This window comes from Bos grunniens, chromosome 3, assembly GCF_055505025.1.
Source record: "Bos grunniens cultivar Pamir isolate PY7600 chromosome 3, Bosgru_T2T1.0, whole genome shotgun sequence".
NCBI lineage: Eukaryota > Metazoa > Chordata > Mammalia > Artiodactyla > Bovidae > Bos > Bos grunniens.
Genome location: NC_141167.1, coordinates 4,556,505 through 4,581,880, shown reverse-complemented (window position 1 = coordinate 4,581,880; position 25,376 = coordinate 4,556,505). Strand labels below are relative to the sequence as shown.

Genomic DNA, 25,376 nt, shown 5'->3' with positions numbered 1-25,376 from the left:
AGCTTCCCACGTCCTGTTGCAGGAGGGACACCCGGAAGTCAAGAGAGCTACTGTGAGGCTCCAGGTCCAAGCATCCTGGCTGGATTCCACCCCCAGGATACACCCACAGCTGCCCTCGACATCTCATCCCAGTGTGTGGCTGCCGAGGGTCAGGCTGTCCTCTCGTGGGCTAGCCAGCATCTTTCCGTCCAGCTGTGCCTGCTCGCCTCTCACCGTCACTGGACTAACCATCGCCCATTAAATACTCCCCTTAGTTAAACCCCTAACTCTGCCTTCTTCTCCTGGTTCAACCAGCCCAACCCTTCAACATGTTCTTTCAGGGATTATTTTCCTTCCTGCCTTATCTTCCCCACTCTTCTTTGAACTTCATCAATTTCAATGTCAGAAGACAGTACCAGGAGAAATTCAAGCAAGGAAACAAAGACGTTTGTAATGAAGGATGTTTAAGGGCTGGAGAAGGGCGCCCTCACGGTTCCAGGTGGCAGGTCACTAGTGGAGTTTCAACTATGAACCCCTTGGGGACTTTATAGCCCAAAGGGAGTCTCCTCCAAACCGAGATCTCTACTAAACTTCCTCAAGATGCAATCAAGAGGTATTTAGATGTGTTTACTTTTCTTTGCCCTCTACACAAACCTCAAAACCTACACTAGGAAATTTTAAAGGCAACTTACAATACACCCTGGATTACAGAATTTCGCATGAAATTTGCTTTACCATCGTCTTGGTACTCTAAAATTCAAAAAGTCTTTTCTTCATTGTGATATCAAAAAGGGAACTGGTTAAAAGCCAAATAAACAACAAAAATGCAGACAACTCTTTCGTAAGGAAAGGAGATAGTGGAAAGTCTTCAAGGGCCACGTGTAAGGCTCCCAGCCCTCAGGCAGCTCGACTGGGAATGGGTAGGTACTTACAGATGGCCCTGGGTAACCGGGGTCTCCCTTCTGTCCAGCTATCCCTGGAGGTCCCGAGTTTCCCTAGAAGCAGAATACACATGGCTCAGTTGTGACAGAAAAGGGAGAATTCTCAGTTCCTACAGTTGGACGGGGTGGTAGATGTGATCTTGTCTGACGTTCCCCATCACCAAGAGGAATCTTTCATTTCAAGAGGCCTTCAGTGTGGGGACAAGTGGCCCTAGCAAAACAGAGTGCATCTCCCCAAACTCTGTTCTCTGGCAGGTCAAGGGGAGAGGATGCCGGAACCTTTAATAAGACCACAATGGATGTGCAAGAAATCAGGAACTGACAGATCGTGAGCTCACTCTTCGAATGTAGAGAACCAATCCAGTGTTTTCAGACTCCATCGTGAGTAGTATATGATCTAGTTTGAATGTCCTCACTGAGCAAATTAACTGGATGATGATGATGAATTTAACTGGATTTTAAGCTAAAAATACCTGTTAGACGCCTTTCCCTGTTTCTAGGTCACAAATTGCTAATTCAAGACTCAGTGCAATTTTAGAGGATGAGTAAATATCCTCTAGGGAGAAAAACACACAACAAAAAGTAGCTTAAGAAAGAGGAGCCTTAGCACAATGGGGAGACGAGGGAATACAGGGTCTCAGCCTTGCTCGACCCGAGCCTGGAACCCTGGTGAGCACTTTGTGTGTCTCATGAAATCGTGTCTGCAACATCCAATGGGCATGACCAATGACTGTGTCCACATAGACTTTCAACATCACTCATTCTGAGTCCCCTGGTGCCATGCATGGAGTGGACCGTGGACTAGTGACCCTCGAGATGTATCAGAGGAGGGGGCCCTCCAGGCCTCCCTGCAGGGGAGCATAACCAAAGGGAGACAGCACCGACACAGCTGCAGGGGGTCAGGAGGACGTCAGCCCAGGGTTAGAGCTCCTCTACTCCCACCCCCACAATCTCCAGCCGGGTCACAGGTGAAGAAGGGTAACTCTGAAAGAAGCAATGGAGTCTTCAGGGTTCAGGCCTGCTGCCACGAAGGCTCTGGCTCTCCACCTTCGGCCAAGGGGCAGGCAAACTTACCCTTCGGCCTCTGATGCCTTTGGGTCCCGGTGGTCCGTCTGTCCCTGGCTCACCAGGATTGCCCTGGGAAGACAGCCAGGAAGCAGCACATTAAGCTCTGGAGTGGCAAGTCCAACTGAGGGTCCCTGGGGACCTCCGAATCACACTACCCAGGGAAGCCAAATGGATTTGGCTGGACTTTGATGGACTTTTCCACTGAGTTACCAGTATAGACTTAGTCTAACATTATTGAACTTAGAATTCACATTAATGACAGCATTATATAGATTACTGGAGAAGGAAATGGCAACCCACTCCAATGTTCTTGCCTAGAGAATCCTGTGGACGGAGGAGCCTGGTGGGCTGCTATCCCTGGGGTCACACAGAGTCAGACATGACTGAATCGACTCAGCATGCACGCATCCATGTGTATAGATTATAGCATCTTAAGGTTTATATTTTATTGCAGTGTCATTATTTAATCCTCACAAGGGCCATGCCAAGTGCATATTGTCATCTTCATCTGACTGATGAAGGAAGGTCTTAGAGAAGCTGGGTCTTTCCCAGGGTCACTCAGTTAGTGTCTGACCCACGACTGGACCCGAGATACAGTGACCTTCAGCCGTGCTCCCATCAGACTCATTCAAAACAATGAAGATGTTTACCCACTAGGGGAATGCTTACCTTTGGACCTGGGTATCCAGGGAATCCTCTTTCTCCCTATAAAAGATAAATAAATGACTCAATATTTGGGTCCCAGCTTAAAATCATCTAACATAAATTATTCTCAAGCAGAACAGAAATAGATCCAGTGTCACCAAGAGAAAAAGTTCACCATGTTACGATTAAATTTTGTGAGATAAATCTTTAAAACTACAACATGTCAGAGTTCCAGACTCCTCAGCAGATACATACCTTCTTGCCTATGCGACCTTCGCTGCCAACTCCATCTCGCCCATCATCTCCCTGAAAGAACGGAAAGACAGCATTGCTGCAGGGGCCCATGTCAGGCGCTCCACGACCTTCTCTGTCTAAAGCCCTGAGCAGTGCGTCAGATCAGGGTATAGTTCAGGGAAAGTTCCTACACCCACCCACCCTTCAGTGTGAACTAGACCGTGTCTATAGGCGGGTGAGCTTCGTGGACTACAATGTGAAAAACTGCTACAAGCTATTGGTAACGATGCTGTTTGGATGTAGAATCAAAGAGTCATGGAGCCAGGGAATCTTAAGAGTCGACAGGACTCTTGAAGGTCACCTTGACCTATGGATCTATGAGTCTTTGTTGTTGTTGGTTTAGTTGCTAAGTCATGTCCGACTCTTTTTCAACCCCAAGGACTGTAGCCCACAAGCTTCTCTGTCCATGGGATTTCCCAGGCAAGAATACTGGAGTGGGTTGCCATTTCCTCCCCAGGGGATCTTCCCAACCCAGGGGCTGAACTCGAATCCCCTGCAGTGACAAGCAAATTCTTTACCACTGAGCCACCAGGGAAGCCCCATGAGTCTTTGATTCTACTTCAAAGAAAGAACACGGGGCTCAACCTACACCTTCCTGAGTCTTCTCTGCTCAGCCCCTGCTCCCCTCTCCTGGGCGCTCCTTCCCTTCCTTCCAGGTCACATCTCTAGATTTCCTTTCTTCCCAAAACCCGTCTCCCTATACTCAGAGATTTGTCCCTGTCACTCTCTCCTGGGGGGCTCTCTGAACTGGACACTGTTCATTATTCCAAAAGAATCAGAAGAATGTACTTGAAATATACAATAATACCTCTAAAACACATGCAGAACATGCTCCTTAGTTAATTTACAGTTTTAAACAACTAAAGAGTTGTTGCCCCAAATTAACAGAAACAGAAACAAGAAGAGATTTTTTTTCAATGATTTGAGTAGTTTTTAAAGTTTGATCTTATTTTTCCCCTCTGCTTCTGAGACGAAGTAATAGCAATGGATTTTTAAACTGCCATTCACTATAGAGAAATTACAAACACAAGAATAATAATGTCAAGCTTTGGGATCACGGGTCAAATCAACCTGGCCCATGTATGTAGTATTTAGGTGTCATAACTCATCTTAGGAAACTCCCCAATGTCCTGGAGATATTTTTTTTTTCCCTAGATAGAAATATATGTTACAACATTATTGTAAGTAAGCACTTAGAGGATTTTTAAATATTTTTAAAATGAATTCTCAAAGTAAAAATTTCCATTCTGGGATATCTCATTCCTTCCCTGGTGGCTCAGATGGTAAAGAATCTGGCTGCCAATGCAGCAGACCCGGGTTTGATCCCTGGGTTAGGAAGGTCCCCTGGAGAAGGAAATGGCAACCCACTCCAGTCTTCTTGCCTGGATAATTCTATGGCAAGAGGAGCCTGGCAGGCTATAGTCCATGGGGTCGCAAAGAGTCGGACAGGAGTGAGCAACTAACACTTTCACGTTCATATCTCATTCAAAACAAACTGTTTCAGTCTGAACTGAGATCTTATCAAAGCTCACTCCATTTTAAACCAAGGACATTTATTTCTTTACAGAAAAGCTCCATCTAGTTGGACTTGAAAAGCATTTGCAAGTCCTGAAATGAAGGTGGTTCGAGGGTCAAGACACCGCCACATTCACTCCTAAGGAAAAAAAAATCTAGAAAAACTACCTTTATTCACTATCCCTCCAATGAAATAAGAAGTATTTTGAAACTCATAAGCACCAAGTTTCACTATTTTCAATCACATCCCCAGTTACATAAGAAGCAGCTTGTCTCTGCGTGGAACCAACCTAAGCAGCAATGACAAAGCCCAGCCCAGCCCAAGGCCCAACTCCCTGCTCCCCAAGCATCTCAGCAGAGTCGACAGAAGCCAGGGCCCCATGCACGTGGCGACCTTACCGTCTCCCCACGAGGACCCCGGTTCCCGATGCTCCCCTTAGGTCCTGGATCTCCGGGCTCACCCTAGACATGAGAAACAGGGCTGAGACGACTCAAACTGTGGTTTCAGGACTGCGCTTGCTCTGGGTGATGTCACTGGCAGGTTGTCACAAGCTGCCAGCTTCACCTTTTAGATTCTGAGGTTAGTGAGTTTTTTACATTGCAGGGCTCATGCGTGAACGCCTGGAAGAGAATCCAGGCAGGCTTCCATGCTTCTTCTTTCCCTCATCACAGCAAGGGGACAGGCTGCCGGGGAGGAGAGAGAGGCAGGCACAGGAAAGAGGGCTGCGTGGAGTCAGCAGCGAAACCCCGAGGCCATATCCGGGGCAGAGAGGTGAGTCTGAGTTGCCTGAACTCACTGCTCTCCCTGAGAAATGCTGCGTCTCGGACGAAGGACAGCAGCTCTTCCCGGGGCTTACAGACCGTCAGCCTGCATCCAGCAAGCTGCTGTTACCCAAAGCCGCCGGGCTCTGGGGCCCTTGGACCAGCTGCGTGCGGCCAGCGAGGCTGCCGGCCCATCTGGAGAACACTCAGAGCGTCTGGAGGCAGTCCTGGGGGCTGCCGACGTGCCCTGGGCTCCCTGAACCATCCTCACGAGCCCGGACTTGGAAAGATGCGGCAGGCCAGCAGTGGCTGGTGTCCTAGCTATGCGAATACACACCAATCCACTGCTCACAGCCCATGCACACCCTCGAGGCGGGGACAGTGATCCCCCCGGCCCAGCTGCTGTCAGCGGGGGCAGCGGGTGGAAGAGACCAGAGGGGAGGAGAAGGATGTGCACACCAAGCAGCTGGACAGACTGACAGACGAGGGAGTCAGGATGGGGTGTTTGGGGGAGGGGCGGCTTGGCCTCCAGAAACACGCATTGCCCTTGTCCAGACAAACCTTTCTTCCCAGGGGCCCGGTTCTGCCGCGTTCTCCAGGAGCACCTGCGGTTCCCCCGCCTCCCTAGAGCAGGAGGAGGGGAGACAGGCAGTGAGACACCCACCCCTCCAAAGCCAAAGGGTCCGAATCCCACCTCCTGCGGCCCCCACTCTGCCTCTGCATGGAGGTCAGAACCTGCAGCTCTCTGCCACTTCCAGCCCTGGAGGCCCCGTGCAAACGTGCATGGAGAGGGCCTGTGCCAACCTAAAATTTGAGCGTGACCTCTTTTCACATGTGTGCACACATCCCAGGAATTAACGGTCACCTCCTGAGTTACCAACTAGGGACAAACATGCAGCTGTATGTGGCATTCCCTCCTCTCGCTTTCCACACCTCCCCACAAGCACCTGACTTCACTCGAACATCGAGTGAGAATACATCAACAAAGGGACACAGCCCTCAAAATGCAAGGCAGAAATGACCCTGCCGGGCCCAGCAAATCCAGATGGTGATGGCTGTTCGTATTGCTTGCTATTTGAAGAGTTTCACCTCACCTCTGCATCATCAAAAAAGAATTGACTAATCAGAGCTTAAATATATGTTAGAGAAAACACAAGCTTTAAAAATAGGTATCTATCAGATTTCAAATTGAGGAAAGACTTCCCAAGCAAATAGCGGTTCTCACGAAGTTCCTGCTGCCCCTGTAAAACACTTCTGGGCGTTTACGTAGCCTGGGGTCAGTTCTTCGTCGCTTTGTTAGTCATGACTATTTTCTCTAACAAACAGTAGGATGGCTCCCTCAGGATCACAGCAGACCCCAGGGACACCACAGTGTGGGTGTGAGGGCAGCCGGGCCAGCCTCAGCTACACCAACTTGCTTCTGCTCATCATCGCTAACAGCTGAGACAGATGCTGACGTCTGCCGTGGTGGCAAGTTTAAGGACCACCTTCCACATCACACTTAAGGGTAGGGGGATTTCCTTACACAGAATATCAAAGCACAGAAATAATTTCCAGCAGTACGGTGTAATCTGAGCATCTTAGTAGATTCATCTGACTTCCTGAGTCCACCCTAAGACTTCTGCAGTGAGGGATACCCACCCAGCTTATGTCCACTGGGACTTAGCCCAAAGAGTCCCAAGAAAAACAATATCTAACTTCCTCAGGGCGGATGAGCCAGTTGCTATGAGAACTGAGGTCTGTGTTACGAAAGTGTCGGGCTGAGGGGTCCTACCACCCACGAAACACGGGCTATCCATGCTGGCCATTTAGCGAAAGAGGGGTCAAGACGGACTTACTCAAGGTCCAAGCCAGACTTACCCGAGGTCCGGGAATGCCCTGTTCACCAATCAGGCCTGGAGGACCGGTGGGACCAGGCGGACCCTGGAGAAGTAAGATGCCCACATAAGTGCTGCGTGGAGGTGACCCGCCACGACCACCACAGGACCCACACAACGGGAGGTTACTCTGCACAGGAAGGAACGGCTCCCTGGCACAGGCCACAGCGTGGATAAACCTCAAAAACGCAATGTTGAGTGAAGGAAGCCAGACACAAAAGGCCACCTGGTAAATGCTTCTGTTTGTATAAAAGGTTCTGAAGATGCCAGTCCGCCAAGGCAGAAAGGGAATTGGTGGTTGCCAGGAGCTGGGAGGGCGGGATGCAGCATGACTGCTTAACGGGCACAGTGTCTCCCTGAGGGACAATAATCATGCTTTGAAACCTGATAGAGATGCTGCTTGGGCAACGCTGGGAATGCTCTCAGTGCCCCTTCAAAAGATTAAATTTTGTGTTCAATTTTGCAAACTGATTGTCACCTCAATTAAAAAAAAATACACGGCAAGACGTGGCTCAGTGGTAAAGAATCCACCTGCCAATGCAGGAAATGCAAGAGACGCAGGTTTGATCTCTGGGTTGGGAAGATCCCCTGGAGGAGGAAATGGCAATCCACTCCAGTATTCTTGCCTGGAGAATCCCACAGACAGAGGAGCCTGATGGGCCACAGTCCATGGGGTCGCCGAGAGTCGGACATGACTTAGCTACTAAACAACAACAGCAAGACATCTGGGAACGTATCACAGGATACGCAGGCATGCCGGGGTACTGACCTGTGCGCCTCTGGTCCCCTGCTCTCCTACAGGGCCCTGCTGGCCGGGGCCGCCCTGGTTGCCCTTTGAGAGGAGAGAAGAGGCAGGGAGAGGTCAGCCATCTGTGCTCCGGTCACATCTGGAGGAGGGTGCAGGGAACTGTCCCAGTGGTTGCGGGGGGTCAGAAGTAACACTGCAGCTCCAGGGAGAGGCATTGGACACACGGAGCCAGTTGTCACTTGGCACCCTTAGAATTGATTGCCCCGCTCATCTTACCTTTTCCTCAAGATGACTTCATGACATGAAGCTATTTCGGCCCGTACGTGTCTCACAGAGACAGCTGAGAGGCAGAGCCACCGAGGCCAGTAAGTGGGCACATCCCCAGCAGGAGATACCCAGGACACGGCCTCCTGCCTCTTTTCTGTTCCCTCGCCTCCATCCCCCGTTCCCACAGCCACTTTCATTCTGATAATCATTCTCACTGCATCATCAAGATTTTCCCAAGCCTTTGCAGAAAAGGCTAAATTCAAGGAGATGGTAGGAAAGCTGCTGTTGGAGCCACAAGCCTCGATGGTGAAAGAGAGAGTCCCCCCCTCTGGGTGGGACGGGAGGGCCAGCCCCTGGAAGCCCCCGGTGAGTTATACGGAGATGACATCAAGGAGACGGCGGCGTAGAGGCTTTACCTTAGCTCCTGCTGGTCCCCTTCGGCCAAAGCCACCCTGGGGAAAAACCACACAACTGTGAGGGGGAGGCAGAGAGGCTGGGGGAGACTGGGCACCTTCACCACACCCGCTGGGAGCCAGACGCTGTGCCTACCGGCCCGCAGGAAACTCTCACCAAGTGACACCTTCCCCACCCGCCAGCCCTCCCCGAGGGAAAGCTGTGCTCCCACGCTGCCCTTGTCAATCATCTAAATGGAAGATTTGAGAGTGACTTCAGACCTGCCAAGCAAAACAAGGAGTCCTCGGGCTACGTGGCCCCAGCCAGTTTCAAGAAAACAGGAATGCCGACCTGGCTATTTTTCTTGCATTTTCCTAACTGGAGGGAGAGGTAAGATGGCAATTATAATGGAAGGAAGCCCCAGACTCTCCACACTGTCCTGGCCAACTATAACACACACTCGGCTAAGTAACGTGTCCGGAGTACATGTGCGCTGACCTAAAAGCCCGGCTGTCTCGGTTTGAGCCCAAGACTTGGCAGCATCTTCCCCGACGCTCCAGAAGCGAACCTTAGTTCAAATAACCGTGGCCGCGCTTGCGCGTGCTCCAAGAAGTCCCGCTTGTGACTTCTTCCTTTTTGGTGGAAAGGTTTGGGGTGGGCACCCATCCTGGACACATCTTTGCGAGGTTAGGAGGTGGAATTCCAGAGCCTGTCATCAGCCAGCCTGTGACGGGCATGGCCCGTCTGCTTCCTCAACCCAAGAAGCACGCCCACTGTCCGCCGTGGACCAGTGCGGTGATATTCTGGGGCCACCGCTCTGCCGTGACTCACTGCAATGGCAGCTCCTCTAGCGAAGACCTGAGCCTCCGTCTAGGGACGAAACATGGACAGGTGGGAGAGGTGCAGCCAGGCCTCCACAGGGCACAATCTGCTCACTCCTCACAGTCATCCCTGAGTATTACCGGAGGTCACCTGTGCTCGGGCCTCAAAGGACAGGAGGCAGCCCAGGAGAGGACATCTTTCATCTCAGTGTGAGCCTCACTTGGGGAGCTCCCAAAACAAGTCCCAACTTGACCACACAGAACTCAAACCCCAAGTTTCTACCCATGCTTAGAAATACAACTGAGTTCTGTGCTCATCATGGAAACAAGTTTTGCCTCTGTTCACAGAGCTGGACAGCCCAACAGTAGAGTGTTTCCTCACTGCTTACCATTGTATAGATCAACAGTATTACTCAAAAATTACACTCGAGCCTTCTAAGAGAGCAGTTTTCAAAATTTAAGTTTTCTGCTGAACGTTAAAAGTAAGGTGATGCCCATAGCGTATCATCTGCTTACAGGTAAGAGTTGTTTCTTTTAAAAGCCGCTGTCAGCAGACACCCTTGGGTGATCCAGCTGTGGATCCCGCAGTGTGTGACTTCCCCGGGGGACACAGCGGAGGGGGCCCCGATCTCAACCCCCCCACCACCATCCCCAGCAAGATGCTGAGCAAACACCTGTCTCAGGCACCCACCAGCACCCTGAACTGACTAAGGATTCACAAGCTTCTGGACCATCTTCTTCCAGCTAGAGGGTCCAAGCTCCGGGTACCCCCTGGGCCCTGGAGGCATTCAAATGGCTTCTCAATGATCATCCATCCCCCTCTGACCTCAGCAATTCTTTAAGACAAAGACGAGGCAGTGAGTGGTCTGCAACAGGCATTTCTGAAATGCCTTGGAAAAGCAGCTGTGAGAAGCAGTTCACTGGAAATCTGGCTCTGGATTCACTGCTTGACTTACAGCAGCAGAAGAACAACAAACAATTATCAAACAAAATAAACATACACCCCGTCTGCCTCCCTACCCCTAATCCCCTCACTCTTTCTGTATTTCTGTTTGGATTTTTTAATTATTCAGTGGGATAAAGCCTGGCCGAATAGTCAAAAGCAGCAAAGTTATTACTTTTTAAAGTGTCTGGTCTGTTTTGGAGAAGGGCATGGCAACCCACTCCAGTGGGAGATTCTCTCTTGCCTGGAGAATCCCACGGACAGGGGGCCCTGGCAGGCTACAGTCCGTGGGGTCCCTAAAACCGGACAGGACTGAGTGACTTAACCCTTTGGTCTGTTTTGGGAGGGGAGGGAAGCAGACTCGGGGTGGGTCAAGAGTAAATGATAATGACAAAGGGTATGTAGAAGCAGCAACAGGTGGCTTCCAAAATCCCTTAATTCCCCCAATAAAAAGTTGCTCAGTAGCTCTGAGTAGGAAGTCTGGCAGAGTTAGGCAAATATTTCAAAGTCCCCCCCACCCCAAGCCCCAGGAGACACTCACGCTCTTCCCGGGTTCTCCAGGCCCTCCAGACACCCCATCTCTCCCAGGGAGACCCTGGCATGGGAAAGAAAACTGATGTAAGATTCTCCACAAAGAAGACTGTGTAACTCAAATTCTGCCCAAGACGCCGGGGGACGGGGTGCATACAGAGAGGGCCGGTCGCCCATGCCAGAGATGCCTCAGACACAGGTGCCCTCTGCCCCCCACGAGGCTTTGGCTTGACGTGTACTTTCTGGAAACATCTAGGGGGCACAAACTCCGCCCAGAAGAAGCCCCTCTTGGGAGGGGCTGTTTGGGTTCCCCTCGGAGACCCCTTCTCAAGCACGCATGCTGGCTTCCAGGCTCTCTGCTCCCGACCTCGACCTTATGCACCCACAGCCTCAAGGCCCCCATCCACAGCCCCCAGGGCTGGCAATGACCCAGGACGAGGCTAGCCCCCCGGGCCCGCAGCGCAGGGAGGGTCTAGGTGTGCAGAGCACTGTACCACGGGGCCGATGTCTCCGGTTTCTCCTTTGGCTCCTCTCTGCTGGCTGTCCTGTCCTGAATTGCCCTGAAAAGAGCACAGGTGGGGAATAAGTCACATATACAGAAAGCCACTGCTGCGGGGGGCCAGGGACCAAGAAAATTGCAGTGACGTCTGCAACTCAGTGCTTCAGCCACATCCCGTTCAGGTAATGCCCATCCCACCCGACAGAGCTTGCTGTGGGGTCAGCAATCGCTCTGAGCCCCAAATGGGGTGGGGGATGATGGCTCTTCCTCCCTGTTCCTTCTCCTGGGGAGGATGGGGGCCAGGTTCACACTTGCCTCATCCTGTCTGGACCCCAAGAGGCTGGCTCAGTGGTGGTCACTTGCTGACAGGTTTTATAGCCCCATAAAACAGGAAAAGCTGTAAACGCTTCTCTTTCTCTAACCCAAACTTAAAGCATCCCAAGACCACACTTTAGGGAAGCTTCTTGGGTCTTAATAGGAGAGGCTTTGCAAAGAATTATCTTGCAGTTAGAGAATAGAGACATATCTAGCCACCCCAAAATTCTAAGAAAAGGACAAACCACATATTTTGCCAGCATGCTTTAAAGCAATTTCAGCAGTGAAATCCTTCCTTTCAATCCGCTTCTCCCCACACCCCTTTCCCCAGGCTCAAGTCTCGCATCAGTGATGAAGAGCCGCGTCCCTTACCGGGTCGCCTCTGATCCCGACATCCCACACCCCCTTCCCCAGGCTCAAGTCTCGTATGAGTGATGAAGAGCAGCGCCCCTTACCGGGCCGCCTCTGATCCCTTCTCCCCACACCCCTTCCCCAGGCTCGAGTCTCGTATGACTGATGAAGAGCAGCGCCCCTTACCGGGTCGATCCCGACATCCCACACCCCCTTCCCCAGGCTCAAGTCCCGTATGAGTGATGAAGAGCAGCGTCCCTTACCGGGTCGCCTCTGATCCCGACGTCACCTCTCTCCCCTTTGTCGCCTTTGGGTCCTTTGTCGCCCTAAATAAGAACCACAAGCAGAGCCTGAGAATCAGTCTTGCATTTTCATCTCGCCCTCAAAATTGCGTTCATCCCACCACAGATCTTAAACTGAACAATGTTGCAGCATTTACCATTTACTCATCTTCCACAAAGGTAAAACTGTCCCCAAGCATTTCAGGTAACCCCCAAGTACTTATGGGGACCTGCGCTGCATCAGGTGGTGGGGACTTATTTCAACAAAACACACTCAGGTCTTGCCCCATGGGACATACTCTCCAAACAAGAAAAGACAATATAAATATGTCATGACTGACAGGGGACCTAGGAGATGCCAAGAACGCACCCCAAGAGGAGGTCAGGGAAGGCTGCCCAGAGGAAGCGGTCTTATACACAAGTAAAAGAAATCATCGTTGAGTGAAATATTTGTCGCTTTTCCAGGACAGCCACACTCTAGACATATGCTTACCCTCCTTCCTGGACTCCCTTTCTCTCCAGAAGTACCGGGCAGCCCTTTGTCGCCCTGCCAAAGACAACAATAAAATGTCACTCCTGGTGCAGTGTCTGCTGTAGGCTGATGGATCAGTCACCAGCACCTTCAGGCCCAAGCGGTTTGGACTTAAGAGTGGAAACTCACTTACATCTTCACCATCAAGACCATCCAGTCCAATTTCTCCTAATTCACCCTGTCAGGGGACAAGACACACGAGTGAGTGCAAAATCTGGCAGAATACCGGGAAAGTTTTAAACATACAAAGAAAACCAGGCTGAAGTACCTTCTCTCCCGGGAATCCACGAGAGCCCTGGAAGGGAAGGGAAGAAGGAAAGTGAGCTCCTTCCTGGAGGCTGGAGAGGGTAGGCCAGAGCAGGCTAAGGGCTGACCTCCCCCGTCCCCAACACGAAGCGCGGGCTCTAAAAATTCAGTGTTAGAGATTCACCTGTTGGGATAGCTTTCTCTCCATCACAAGGGGATTACAAGGCTAACCTGCCTGGACCTGAGTACGTGGGTGTTGTTGGCCCCCCGGGAGCAGGGGCACTGCAGGCCAGGGGTAGGAGCTCCGAGGAGGCCCTTGGTAGCCCTGCAGTGTGGGGGCCGGTCCCTTGACACAGGCTCCCAAACTCCAGCAGATGGAGAAGATTCATCTGCCCTTGATCCAAGTATTTCACACACAGAAACTTCCAGCACGGGAGTCCTCTCCCAAGCTCCGCCCCCCATTTCCCTCACTCCCCCCAGGTCCAGGGCTCTACAGACTCTGGGCACTGGCCCTCTCTCTGCCCAGCCCAGGTTCTCTCTGTCCTGTCAGTACCTGCTGGTCGCTTCACATTGCCACAGGCAACTTGTCTCTCCAACCTCAGGTTCCCCTCCCAACGTGGCCTGTGCTCCTGAACCCGCCAGGCCCGGGGCCGCCTCCATGCGAGGCCACTGGCTGCCCAGCGCTGAGCGGAGAAGCCGGGCGGGCATCTTCCTCCCCCAGAAGGCTCTGGGAGGAGCTGTCTCCCTCTGCACACGTGCGGGGCTGCAGGGGTCCCCTCCCCACACCGAGGGGCACCCACACTCTACCTTGACTCCTCTCTGCCCGGGGCAGCCCTGGAAACCTTGAGTGCCGTTCACGCCAGGAGGACCGCGTTCACCCTGTGGGGAGATACAAAGGGGATCTGCAGGTTGGAACTTCTTGTCGAGTGTGCCCACTGAGCGGGCATCCTTGAGGAGGGCTTGCATTAGGCGGGGCTGATGGGTGACGTGCCAGGCGGGCCTCCAGCCTCGCTGCACTGGGCCTGGAACCTGCAGCTCCCTGCCCCGGAGGGAGACGGTCTGGGGCAGTCAGCAGCACAGGGCACCTCCTGGCGGGTAGAGGACGAGTAGGCCCTGGGGGGCTCCATCTGGTGAGGACTGGCCCCGTGGAGGGCCCTCAGGCTGGCTGCTCCTCAGTGTGGTCCCTGGTTTCAGTTCTCCAATGAGTCCAGGCCCAGCGCTGACACCCAGCTCTGCTGATGGGACCTTGGTGGCTTCCAGTCCTTCCAGACCTTTGTCCTTCCTGGGACGACCTTCCAGCCCTCCCACTGGGGCTCTCTATCCCCACCAGGAGCTCTCTATCCCCACCCCAGGACCTCTCTATCCCCACCAGGAGCTCTCTATCTCCATCCCAAGGCTGGGCCTTGTCGGTTCTCAAAAACCTCTCAAGTCACTTCTGGGACAGGTTCTGCTTCCCAAAGGCCCTGCTGCAGATTCCACCCACCCCCACTGGACGCCTTGGCTCCTGATAACCCAACCGCCCTCGGGGAGACTCCTCTCAAAGGGTGCCACCCCTAAAATCCTGCCAAGGTTTCTCCTGCACCCCAATCCACCCCCCTCACCTCTCGCCTGGGTATCTGAATTTGGTAGATGCTGGGTTTGGTATCCCCAGTGGCCCTCTGTCTCCAAAGCCACTCTGTCCCCCTTCTGAGATGGAACAAGTGAAGACCTACACTTCATACCCACATGCATCAGACCAGTTCCTGTAGCACAGAACTCCGAGTCGAGTTGTTAAGACAGATAGGAATTCATGGTTTTCCCAGTGGAAAAGATTGGACATGAAAGAGATGAACTCCACAATTCAGTCCCAACATGTAAGGAACAAGGAGGGAATAAAGACTTAAGGAATAAAGCAACGTTGACTTACAGGTCCACCTTCGTCACCAGGATAACCTCGGTAGCCATCTTCTCCAGGAATGCCCTAGAACAAAGTCACCAGTTCCTTGGTTAAGAGCTGTGGTTTTCTTTGTTTCCTACTTAAGCATCTCCCTGATCCTCCTTCACGCAGTAGAGCCATGTGTTAGGTGTCCCTTGAACGTGACAGCTTTCTACACATTATTTCAGTGCAATTATTCTATCAGGATCTTTAAGGTTCTTGATCTACCAAGAAATACTGTGTGAAGTCCTGTAACTTAGAAGCAAATGCAAAGAATCGTGCTGACCATCATAGTGAGGCTGCCAGTCAATGATGCCCCTGGTCTCAACATGGTTTTATAAAATAAAGCTACAATGCAGAACTGAACCCTATGGAAAGGGAAGCAGGAGCAGACACGGGGAAGGGTCTGCCCCTCAGACCCCCCGTCTTACAGCACAGCTATTCCTGTTCCTTCCCCTCCATCTCCCTGCTGCGACAGTGGAGAAATCTCTCAGCCGGAGCAGTGCCAGCTCTGAAGCTAGTCTCAGGTGAAAAAGAGGGTAAAGCCACCTACCTTTGGCCCGATGCTGCCTATGGGCCCTCGGTCTCCTCTTTGTCCAGAGCATTTGCAGGGAATCCCACAGCAGGCTTTCTCAGCAATGTTGTCCTACCGAGACAAAAGGCAAAGTTCACCCCTCAGTAACTGCCTAGGAAAAAATCGTAAGTCTGAGGAATGTGGCATTCACAGCAAGAAATGACATCACTCCCAGTGGCATTTCCTCGAAGACTTAGCCTTCAGCATGCTATGGGATGTCACAAACAGAGTCTGAAGAGCCACCAAAGATAATACATCCTATTCATAAAATATTCACCTAAGGCTGGGCCTTACTTCTAAAGTTTCCAGCATAGACAGTCAAGCTTCAGTTGCTAAGTATAACATAGACATTTTTAAGCTGCAAAAAGCAAAACCTAACAAACCCTTGCAGACGTCCAGGATGGAAGAGGGTTTTAGAGCAGACCAAATGTCTTTCCCTGAGCCCTGGGCAGAGTCACAGAACAGGGTACCTGCCTTGAGAGAAGGCCTAGGAGTGGCCATGGGGTGGGGTCCCTGCCTGAGCCATGAGCACCCCAACCTCTGGTCACCAAGGCCTCCAACATCCATCAGACACCCTGGACACGACCTCCCAGCGCAGCCCCTGGCCTCATGTGGGAAAGCGCACACCCAGGACATATTTCCACCTGCTGAACTCATGAGGGTCAATGCATTTGCTTGTAGTGAATTTCCTGGAATTCTCACGCTCTCCCAAGTCCAAAATTTGTCTACTAACCTCCTTCCACTCAAAAAAAAAAAAAAAAATCCTAACTCCGGTCCTAGGAAGAAGGCAGGAAGGAAAGAATGGGCAGAGTCACTGAATTCTGCAGTTCACTGCTGCCTCCGCCAAAGAGTCTCTGAGTTGAACACTCAGGCCCACATCCCAAAACCCCCAGGCTCACCCCTAGCCCAGGAGTTAAACCCACCAGCTGAGAGGTTGAACTCAGGGGGATTAGGAAGCCTCATGGTCTGTCCTCATTTGCAGCAAAGAAAACTAGAAGAGAAGGCGACAGAAGCCCCTTTCCACCCAGAGATGATCTCTCTTTCCTGCCTACTCTTGTCTTCCCTGTTTTTGGCTTGGAGCGGGTTGATCTCAATGTTACGTCTTCTCAGCCGTCTTATAAAGGGGAAAACGCCTCGTTCACGACGTAGAGGCCACTCTGAGGCAACGCTGCCTGGACACCCGTCTCCCAGGTGGCCGTCTTTCCAGTCCTCAGAGAGTTCCCTTCCGAGGACTCGTGTGGTGGCAACAAAGCAGGTCCCTAGTGAATCAGATGAGTTAAACTGCCCACCCAGGAGTCTCTCCTCCATTTGCCTGGTGATAACGGACTGTATTATCCTGGGATGCCCCAACCTGCGGCATCTAGACCAACATGTACACAGACACACAAAACACTCACAAGCTGCTCGGCTAGTTCGTAGTCCAGGTCCAGCAAGTTCAGCCTCAGGGGCCGGTTGTACGTGAACCCTCGCCCGAACTCCAGCTGCATGAGCTGCTCCAAGTTGGCGACGCGTTCGAGGCCCACCAAGATCAGAGCTCGGACACCTGCAGGGACAGGTCCACTTAAGACTGCTCACGTGGGCGTTCAAGAAACACAGCGCTTTCCTCCCACCTCTATTTTTTAAAGAAAACTTCAGTATAAACATTTGGCTTTGTAGTGAGGTGGATGAGCCTGGAGCCTGTTACACAGAGGAAAGTACGTCAAAAAGAGTAAAACAGATATCGTATATTAACACGCATATATGGAATCTAGAAAAATGGCCCTGATGAACCTATTTGCAGAGAAGGAATGGAGACATACAGACATAGAGAATGGACTTACAAACACAGCAAGGGAAGGAGAGGGTGTGACGAACTGAGAAAGTAGCACTGATACACACACTCTCACGTGTAAAATAGATATTAATAACTAGTGGGAAGCTGTTGTATGACACAGGGAGCCCCGCCTGGCGCTCTGTGATGACCTGAAGGGGTGGATGGGAAGGGAAAGGGAGGTTCAAGAGGGAGGGAATATGTATATGACTATGACTGGTCTCGTGGTGGTGTACAGCAGAAACCTATACAACACTGTAAGACAATTATCCTCCAGTTAAACACAATAAAACAAATAAATAAAGGTTGACCTTTAACTGACATGCATGTAATCACACTATTGGCTGTTCTGCAGAGCTGCAATACTAGAACTCTGTACTCCTCTGAGCAATTGTTCCCAAGGTGTCAAAAAGCACACTGATGGACGTGACTATAGGAAGCGACACTGTCCTTTATGACACACATAAATGCTCAAGTTCCGGTCCCACCTAACACAGATGTGCCGTGGGAAGGCTGAAATCCCACGCCTCCAAAATCAGATGACAGGAGCTTCCTCTCCATTGCTCTGGAGGAGCAAGCTAATAAGCTGAACATTCCTGAGCTAAGTCATGCTTCCATAAATTCTTCTTAAACCTCTGACGTTGGCACTTACTTTTTCGATCGTCAGTGCTATCAAATTCCAAAGCAAATGATCAAATAGTACATCTGGTAACAGGTACCACTGCAAACCAGTCACAATAAATTTGGGAAGTATGCTTTCATTATTTTATGTTAACTTTGCCTAACATTATACTATTTTTGAGCTGTGATAACTGCAAACCCAAAACACAGTAATTCCTAAGTTAAACGATACAGCCAAATGAATCAAAACTTCATGTTATTTTGCAAAAGCATCAAGCTTTCTAGATGTTGTACCACATGAATGAGCCTAGGACACCATGGGGTCTGTATCAGGACTTTGGTCTATGTGAGGGGTACTTGCTGGTTCATCCCATGGCCTCAGGCAGGTGAAAGAGGACCAAGATGCTGGACAGAGGTGCCCGCAGGACAAGCCGCTGCCCCACAGGGTCTGTTAGCAAACTCTCCAGCCCAGCAGTACACCTGCTTCCCATTTGTAGAAACCCCCCAGAACCCACCTTCTTGTCGGAGTTCCTCTGATGCTCTTTGTAAATCAGCCAGATCCCCATCCACTCCATCGGTAAAATGAATGACCACCTGAAGATAAAAGATGTGTGAAAACCCAGCTGAAATTAAAAAGAAACATCACAGACCCTTGCAAGGAACATTAGCCAGTTAAAATCTTTCACCTCACGGTGGAGGAAACAGGGGGCCAAGGTTGAAAACCAATTACCCCCTATTCATAGTTCCTTGATACTGTGCAATAGATGGGATATAAAATAAATGGGTATGTTGCAGGGCTTGATTTATTAAAAAGCACCAGCAACAATGGAAATAAAAATTTTATCTCATCCTCTTTATTTAGGGGACATAGCTTCACACGTGTGTGGGGGGAAGGGGTGTGCATGTGTGTTGTGGGCTGGACTGCGTCCCTCTGAAAGTCACAGTTTGAAGTCCTAACCCTCAGTGCTTCAGAGTGTGACTGTATGTGGCAACGGGGCTTTTAAAGAGGCAATGAAGTAAATGAGGTCATCAGAGTGGGCTCTCATCCAATGTGGCCAGTGTCCTTCTAAGAAGAGGTGATGGGACACAGACACAGAGAGGGGAAACCACATGGAGACAGAAGAGACAACGCCATCTCCAAGCCCAGTTGAGAGACCTCCCAAAAAACTACCCTGCCTCCCCCCGATCCCAGACCTCCAGCCTCCCAGGCTGCGAGAGAACAAATTACTGTTGTTTAAGCCACCCCGCCTGCGGAGCTCTGTTATGGCAGCCCTGGAGAACTGATGTGTGTGTGTGTGTGTGTGTGTGTGTGTGTACAAACATAGAAAGAGAGATAAAATTATATACAAATAGAGAACATAACATATTTAGAGGGCAGGGCTATGGTTAAACATGCATTAGTCACAAATTCAACTCATTCAAGCTTAATTACTGATTTTCAAGTTTTGTGTTTTTTTTAAGAGCTTTAGTAAAACAAAGATATTTCATTTCAGCTCAGTTGATGATAAAGGACTCTTATACACAGGCACCACCAACCCCACCAAACATGAAGAACATCCAAAGAAGAACAGTTTGGGGACGGGGCTTTCAGGGCGTCAGTAAAACTGAGAGGTGACACAGGAAGTAGAAACGCGGCGGCCGCCCTGACCTTCACGTTGTCCATCGAGGCCTGCCGGAACTTGTTCTGGTAGAGCTTCAGCGTGTCCGCAGTGAGGACGTAGGGGTGCTGGGCACGCATGTTCTGGAACTTCTCAAACAGCTCCGGCTGGTACTCAGCAAAGTCAAAGGCCTCAACAGGGCCCGAGGGCGTGAGGGCCACCACAGACACCCGCACGGTGGGCAGCTGGCTGCCGCTGCAGCTGATCTTCTGCATCTGACTGATTCTCCTCAGGATGGTGTCCACCTTGGGCTCGAGGCCCTTCTGAGCCACAAAGACATTCTGATCTCCTGAACCATCGAAGCCCAGAATCACATCCAAGTTACAGGCTATAAAGGGAGAAGCAGGCCATGAGCTCAAAGTCAAGCTGCTGAGACGCTTTCAACGTACAGGCACAGCTGGGGACGCGGACCGGGAACACGCTCACTCAAGGGCAAGATGAGATCGTCTGTGTACGAACTCTGAGAAGCAACTGGATCTGCCTCTCTCACCGGGAAAATGCATACTGACTCTTAGGAACCAAAACTGTTGGCATTTTAGTATGTTGGCTTTGGGGACTTAATCAGCCCTAGCACAGAATATAGCCAGTGTCTAGATGCATCCCAAGTGTCGGCTTTATATTAAACACACTTGAGAATTCAAACACTCTGGTCTCAAATAATCTAAGGAACCTACAAATTGAAATAGACATCAATCAGTCTGAATTATTTAGAGGATTAGACAGGACGGGTAAATCTGGTAAGAGCAAGAAAAGACAGACATCCACTCCTATCCGGGAAACACATCCTATCTCAGAGGCAGGTGACAACCAGGACCCAACCACATGGATGTAAGTCAGTCCCAGAAGCAGCAGGTGCTGCAGGAGACCCAAGGCCAGCACTGGGCATCTGGGCAACCAGATAACATGCCAGCATTGAAAAGACAAGATTGAATATATGCACCTAAAGGACGTTACCTTTGGAAACGTCAGTCACGCCTGGACATAAGGTTTCATGCATTGCATCGTGCAGAGTTTCCAAAACCTGCTCGCTCAGTTCCGACAGCTCCTGGACGTTCCCCACCCGGAAGGCCGTGGCGCTGTTGGACGCTATCTTCCCAACCTCCTCCGAGTCGATGTTCCTTACGCCCACCGCAAACACCTTGACGCCTCTCTGCGTGAGCGCCATGCTTGCCTCCTGAGCGTCCTCCACCGATTTGCCCCCCGTGATCACAAAGGCGATCTGCGGGACCCTCTGGTCCAGGCGGCTGCCCGCCTCGGGCACGAAGTGGTTCCGCCGCAGGTGCTCCAGGCCCACCTTGGTGTTCGCGTGCCTCCCCCCTTTGTAGACCACCTTGTTTATGGCGTCAATAATCTGCTGCTTGGTGGGGAAGTCCTTCAGGAAGAACTCGTCGGTGGGGTCAGAGTTGTATTGGACCAGCCCCACCTGGATGGAGTCGCCCCCTTCATAAACCGTGTCCACAATTTCTGACACAAAACGGAGCACTTCCTGGAAACTGTCTCTCCGGAAATTGATGGAACCATCCAGCAGGAACACAATGTCGGCTTTCTTCTTCTCTAAAGTTGATGACAATGAGAAAAGGGGAAATTCAATTTCCATACCCAGAACAAAATCACCAAGCAGAAAATGATTAAAATAAGGCCTTTCTGTCATTCATTCACCGTGAACACCTTGGCTCTAGTCCATGACTCTATAGTTACCAGATTCACAGCTCTCAAACCATCATGCCCAAAACAAGAAGATAAATGATAAATTATCTAAATGAAAGGAAAGGAGCTGTGAGAACTCAGCAGATCCCCAGTTATCCCATGCAAAATGGGGTTATGCCATGGATTCACCAGTCCATGGTATCAAGTGTTTATGCCACTGGAGTCTTTCTCCCTGGTCAAAAGAAAGGACAGTGTCTGGCAGTAGGGGGGACATGTCCTAGAGGCAAGGTGAGGGAAGGCTGGAGAAAGACTGGGAAACAGGAAGCAGACCGCATGCACCTTCGGAGCACTGCTAGACAGCATGCCAGTGCTTTGTTGGAGAGAATTTCCCAATTCTAACCAAGATTTGAGAATGGAATTGAGAGAAGGGAGATCCAGGGCAGTGTGGAATGTCCCACCACCAGCACAGAAGGAGGATATGAAAGAGCTAAGTGGAATGTGATGCCTCATGGTAAGCAACCCTAATCGTTTGCTCAGATGTCTGCATGGCCATCACCTGCGGAGGAGCTGAGAAAGACATGGGTTGGTGGAGGAACCCAACTTGCTCTTGGCAGCACCCAAGGTCAGATTCAGGAGCATGAGGTCAAAGCTATAGGTGGACAGCTCTCAATTCCCCCAGGGAGGTGCACTCAGCCCAAGGAAGGAGGGTTGCCTCTGTCCCACCTAGGACAGAGGCTGCCTTTCAATCATGTTTGGAGGGGCATGGACTGGACAACTTCAATGGTGCCACTTTATTCTGAGAGCCAATGAGTCTGTGGCTAACCCTCAATGCACTATTACAGAGCATCTCAATAGGGCTACAGCTAGTCTCATGGAAACTCATGGAAGAAGCAAGGACCTTTTGCTTTCTGAAATGGTTCCTTCTATTCCTCCTACAATTTCAACTGAGTTATTCTTCTTGTATTTAATTTCTAGGGACTTCCCAGATGGCTCAGTGATAAAGAATAAACTTGCCAATGTAGGAGACTTGGGTTCGATCCCTGAGTGGGGATCCCCAGGAGAAGAAAATGGCACCATACTCCAGTATTCTTGCCTGGGAAATTCCATGGACAGAGGACCCTGGCAGGCTACAGTCCATGGCGGGGGGGCGGGGGGGGGTGGCAGGGCGGGTCACAAAGACTCAGGCATGACTTAGCAACTAAAAAAACATTTAATTTCTAACAGTATCACTGCCACAAATCTGAGAGAAGAAAATCATTAAAATGAATGCTGATTGCTTTTTTTCAATTAAAAAATAGTTCGTGTTCCCTCAGAATGGCCACCATCAAAAAATCTACAAACAATAAATGCTAGAGAGGGTGTGGAGGAAAAGGAACTCTCTTGCATGGTTGGTAGAAACGTAAATTAATGCACCCACTATGGAGAAGAGTATGGAGATTCCTTACAAAACTAGGAATAAAACTACCATACGACCCAGTAATCCCACTACTGGGCATATACCCTGAGAAAACCATAATTGAAAAGGACATATGTTACCTCAATGTTCATCACAGCACTATTTACAACAGCTAGGACATGGAAGCAACCCAGATGTTCATTGACAGATGAATGGATAAAGACGCTGTGGTATGTATATACGATGGAATATTACGCAGCCATAAAAAGGAACACATGTGAGCCAGTTCTAATGAGATGGATGAACCTACAGCCTATTATACACAGTGAAGTAAGCCAGAAAGTAAAAAAAATAAATATCATATACTAATGCATATACGTGGAATCTAGAACGATGGTGCTGATGAACCTATTTGGAGGGCAGCAATGGCGACACAGACACAGAGAACAGAGGGACACGGGGCGGAGGAGGGGAAGAAGAGGATGGGACAAATGGAGAGTAGCAAACAAATACATTACCATATGTAAAATGCACAGCCAGTGGGAATTTGCTGTATGAAGCAGGGAGCTCAAATCGGTGCTCTGTGACACCCCAGAAGGGTGGGACGGGGTGGGAGGTGGGAGGGAGGTTCCAGAAGGAGGGGCTGTGTGTATACCTATGGCTGATTCATGTTGATACATGGCAAAAACCAACTCAATATTATAAAGCAATTACCCTTCAATTAAAACTGAATAAAAATAAAATAATAACCACTTTGTAGTCCCAGGGCCCAAGCACATACCTGGCCTTGAAGGAGAGGGTGTGTCCACTCCCGGAGGTGCAGGGGTGACCCCGGAGGACCCAAAGGAATTCACGATCCTTTCTTCTATGCTGGGGAGGTCTCTGAACTCCCGCACCGTGAAGACAAGCCTGGGATCGCTGGTGATGGTCTGCAGCTCTGTTCTGTCAATATTTCGGTCTCCAACTCCTAAGCTCGCAATTCCTGCAGATTTTATCACCTGGGAATACCTGGAAATATCATCCTGGGATTTTCCACCCAGAAATAGAACCAGGTGTTGGGGCACCCCATCTTCTATCCGGCTCCCGGCAGACTTGACAAAGTAATTCCTTGCCACGAATTCCAGAGCCTTGCCAGTGTTGAGAGGAGACCCCCCTTTGAACCTCAGGCGACGTATGGCATCCAGCACGCTGGCCTGGGATTTATAGGTCTTTAGTTGAAATTCTGGGAAGACGTCGTTGCTGAACTGCAGGACCCCAATTCTCACTTTGTTGGGACCGACGTTGAGTCTCCGCACGATCCTGATAACAAAGTCCCGGATGTGTGCGATGCCATCCGGCTTCACGCCATCAGAGCTGTCGATGAGGAAGACAATGTCCGCAGCGTCGCTCTCCACAGCTGCGGGTGAGGAAAAGGAAAGCTCAGCACAGGACTGGCGCGCATCTGGTTTCATTTCTGAACTTCGCACTCCATTACACCATCATGCTAATTAAACGTGAAAACTACCAGCCAACGTGCATGTCTTTGTCTCCCAGGTTTTCTATCAATCATTACATATTGGGCCTTTTGCATCAAAACAATTTCTGCTTCTTGAAATATTGTTAGTTCTCCAAAACTTCCCCTTTCTGAGTTTAATGGTGGCTTTGCAGTCTGGGTTACAACTTCTTTCAAAATCAATAGCGCTTAGAAACAAATCCTGGGTGACCATAATCTATGAATCATGACCTGTTACTACCAGCAGAGACTGAGATCACCCAGACCAACATCTCTTATTATTACGCAAGAAAAGAGAGACAGCTGAGGACAAAGGCCACCACTTAGCTAGTGACAGCCAGGAGAAACCCAACTCTCTCCCAGGGTGTTTGATTCACAGTATTTCTTTTTCCTCACATATCTCTAGCATTTATACAAAGTTTTCATTTTAGCTATTATTCCCCTGTCTTCTTTGCATGAATCAGTTTTTTCACTATACAATTAAACAAAAGTCCTAGGAAAGATAAGGAACCCTGGTGGCTCAGATAGTAAAGAAGACCCCAGGAGATCTAGGTTTGATCCCTGGGTGGGAAGAACCCCTGAAGAAGGAAATGTCAACCCACTCTAGTATTCTTGCCTGGAGAATTCCATGGACAGAGGAGTTTAGTGGGCTACAGTCCATGCGGTCACATGACTAAGCCACTAACATTTTCACTTTTCAGGAAAGATAAACCATACCTTCCTATTAATTGGATTTCTAGGTACTTCCTGGATGTCATTTATTAAATAGCTCACATCTTGCCTCTCAACAAATTCAACCTTTTGCCTCATAACACACTGGCCACTTCTAGTGGAAAAACAGCACAGCGAAAGCTGAGCAAGTCGTGGAACAGAACCATTTTTTGTTGAGAACAGAAAAGCTGCCCCAGCACACACAGCCAGGCCCTGGGTTCTCCAGTGGAACACAAAAGATTTCACAGAACAACATCAGGGAAAGCCATGCTCTTTCTGTGTCTGAACACTGACGAAAAGAAGACAAAATAACCAAATACCGCCCCCCATCTTGGATCACAGGTGTGACCACTGTTTCTCTACCAATTACAACTTACGCCATGAGAGTTACTAAGACACCCAAAGGACTACTCCCCCTTCTCAACAACATCCAGTCCAGGGCAAAGTCCCATTTGCTCAAGCCTTCCACAAAACCACCTTTGGCAAATTCAAATCCTGCCGTCAGCCTTCCTGATGCCCTTCTTCCCTGCAACAAGCCACAGTC

The 25,376-nt window shown here is 50.2% G+C and overlaps 1 protein-coding gene across 8 annotated transcripts in view; it reads right to left on the bottom strand.

Moving 5' to 3' along the window:
- The window catches only part of COL6A3 (collagen type VI alpha 3 chain), a 91,168-nt gene that overhangs the window by 24,957 nt on the left and 40,835 nt on the right, over nucleotides 1-25,376 (bottom strand). For all 8 annotated transcript variants that reach the window (XM_086376499.1, XM_086376508.1, XM_086376516.1 and 5 more), the window contains 23 exons: nucleotides 23,411-24,025; nucleotides 20,541-21,140; nucleotides 19,577-19,914; nucleotides 18,444-18,522; nucleotides 16,895-17,040; nucleotides 15,477-15,569; nucleotides 14,915-14,968; nucleotides 13,816-13,887; nucleotides 13,031-13,057; nucleotides 12,896-12,940; nucleotides 12,724-12,777; nucleotides 12,213-12,275; nucleotides 11,279-11,344; nucleotides 10,795-10,848; nucleotides 8,513-8,548; nucleotides 7,851-7,913; nucleotides 7,065-7,127; nucleotides 5,766-5,828; nucleotides 4,842-4,904; nucleotides 2,889-2,939; nucleotides 2,658-2,693; nucleotides 1,995-2,057; nucleotides 912-974 (listed from right to left, as the gene is read on the bottom strand). In XM_086376499.1, the coding sequence (XP_086232625.1) occupies nucleotides 912-974; nucleotides 1,995-2,057; nucleotides 2,658-2,693; nucleotides 2,889-2,939; nucleotides 4,842-4,904; nucleotides 5,766-5,828; nucleotides 7,065-7,127; nucleotides 7,851-7,913; nucleotides 8,513-8,548; nucleotides 10,795-10,848; nucleotides 11,279-11,344; nucleotides 12,213-12,275; nucleotides 12,724-12,777; nucleotides 12,896-12,940; nucleotides 13,031-13,057; nucleotides 13,816-13,887; nucleotides 14,915-14,968; nucleotides 15,477-15,569; nucleotides 16,895-17,040; nucleotides 18,444-18,522; nucleotides 19,577-19,914; nucleotides 20,541-21,140; nucleotides 23,411-24,025 (2,807 nt within the window). The remainder of the gene's footprint in view (nucleotides 1-911; nucleotides 975-1,994; nucleotides 2,058-2,657; nucleotides 2,694-2,888; nucleotides 2,940-4,841; nucleotides 4,905-5,765; nucleotides 5,829-7,064; nucleotides 7,128-7,850; nucleotides 7,914-8,512; nucleotides 8,549-10,794; nucleotides 10,849-11,278; nucleotides 11,345-12,212; nucleotides 12,276-12,723; nucleotides 12,778-12,895; nucleotides 12,941-13,030; nucleotides 13,058-13,815; nucleotides 13,888-14,914; nucleotides 14,969-15,476; nucleotides 15,570-16,894; nucleotides 17,041-18,443; nucleotides 18,523-19,576; nucleotides 19,915-20,540; nucleotides 21,141-23,410; nucleotides 24,026-25,376) is intronic.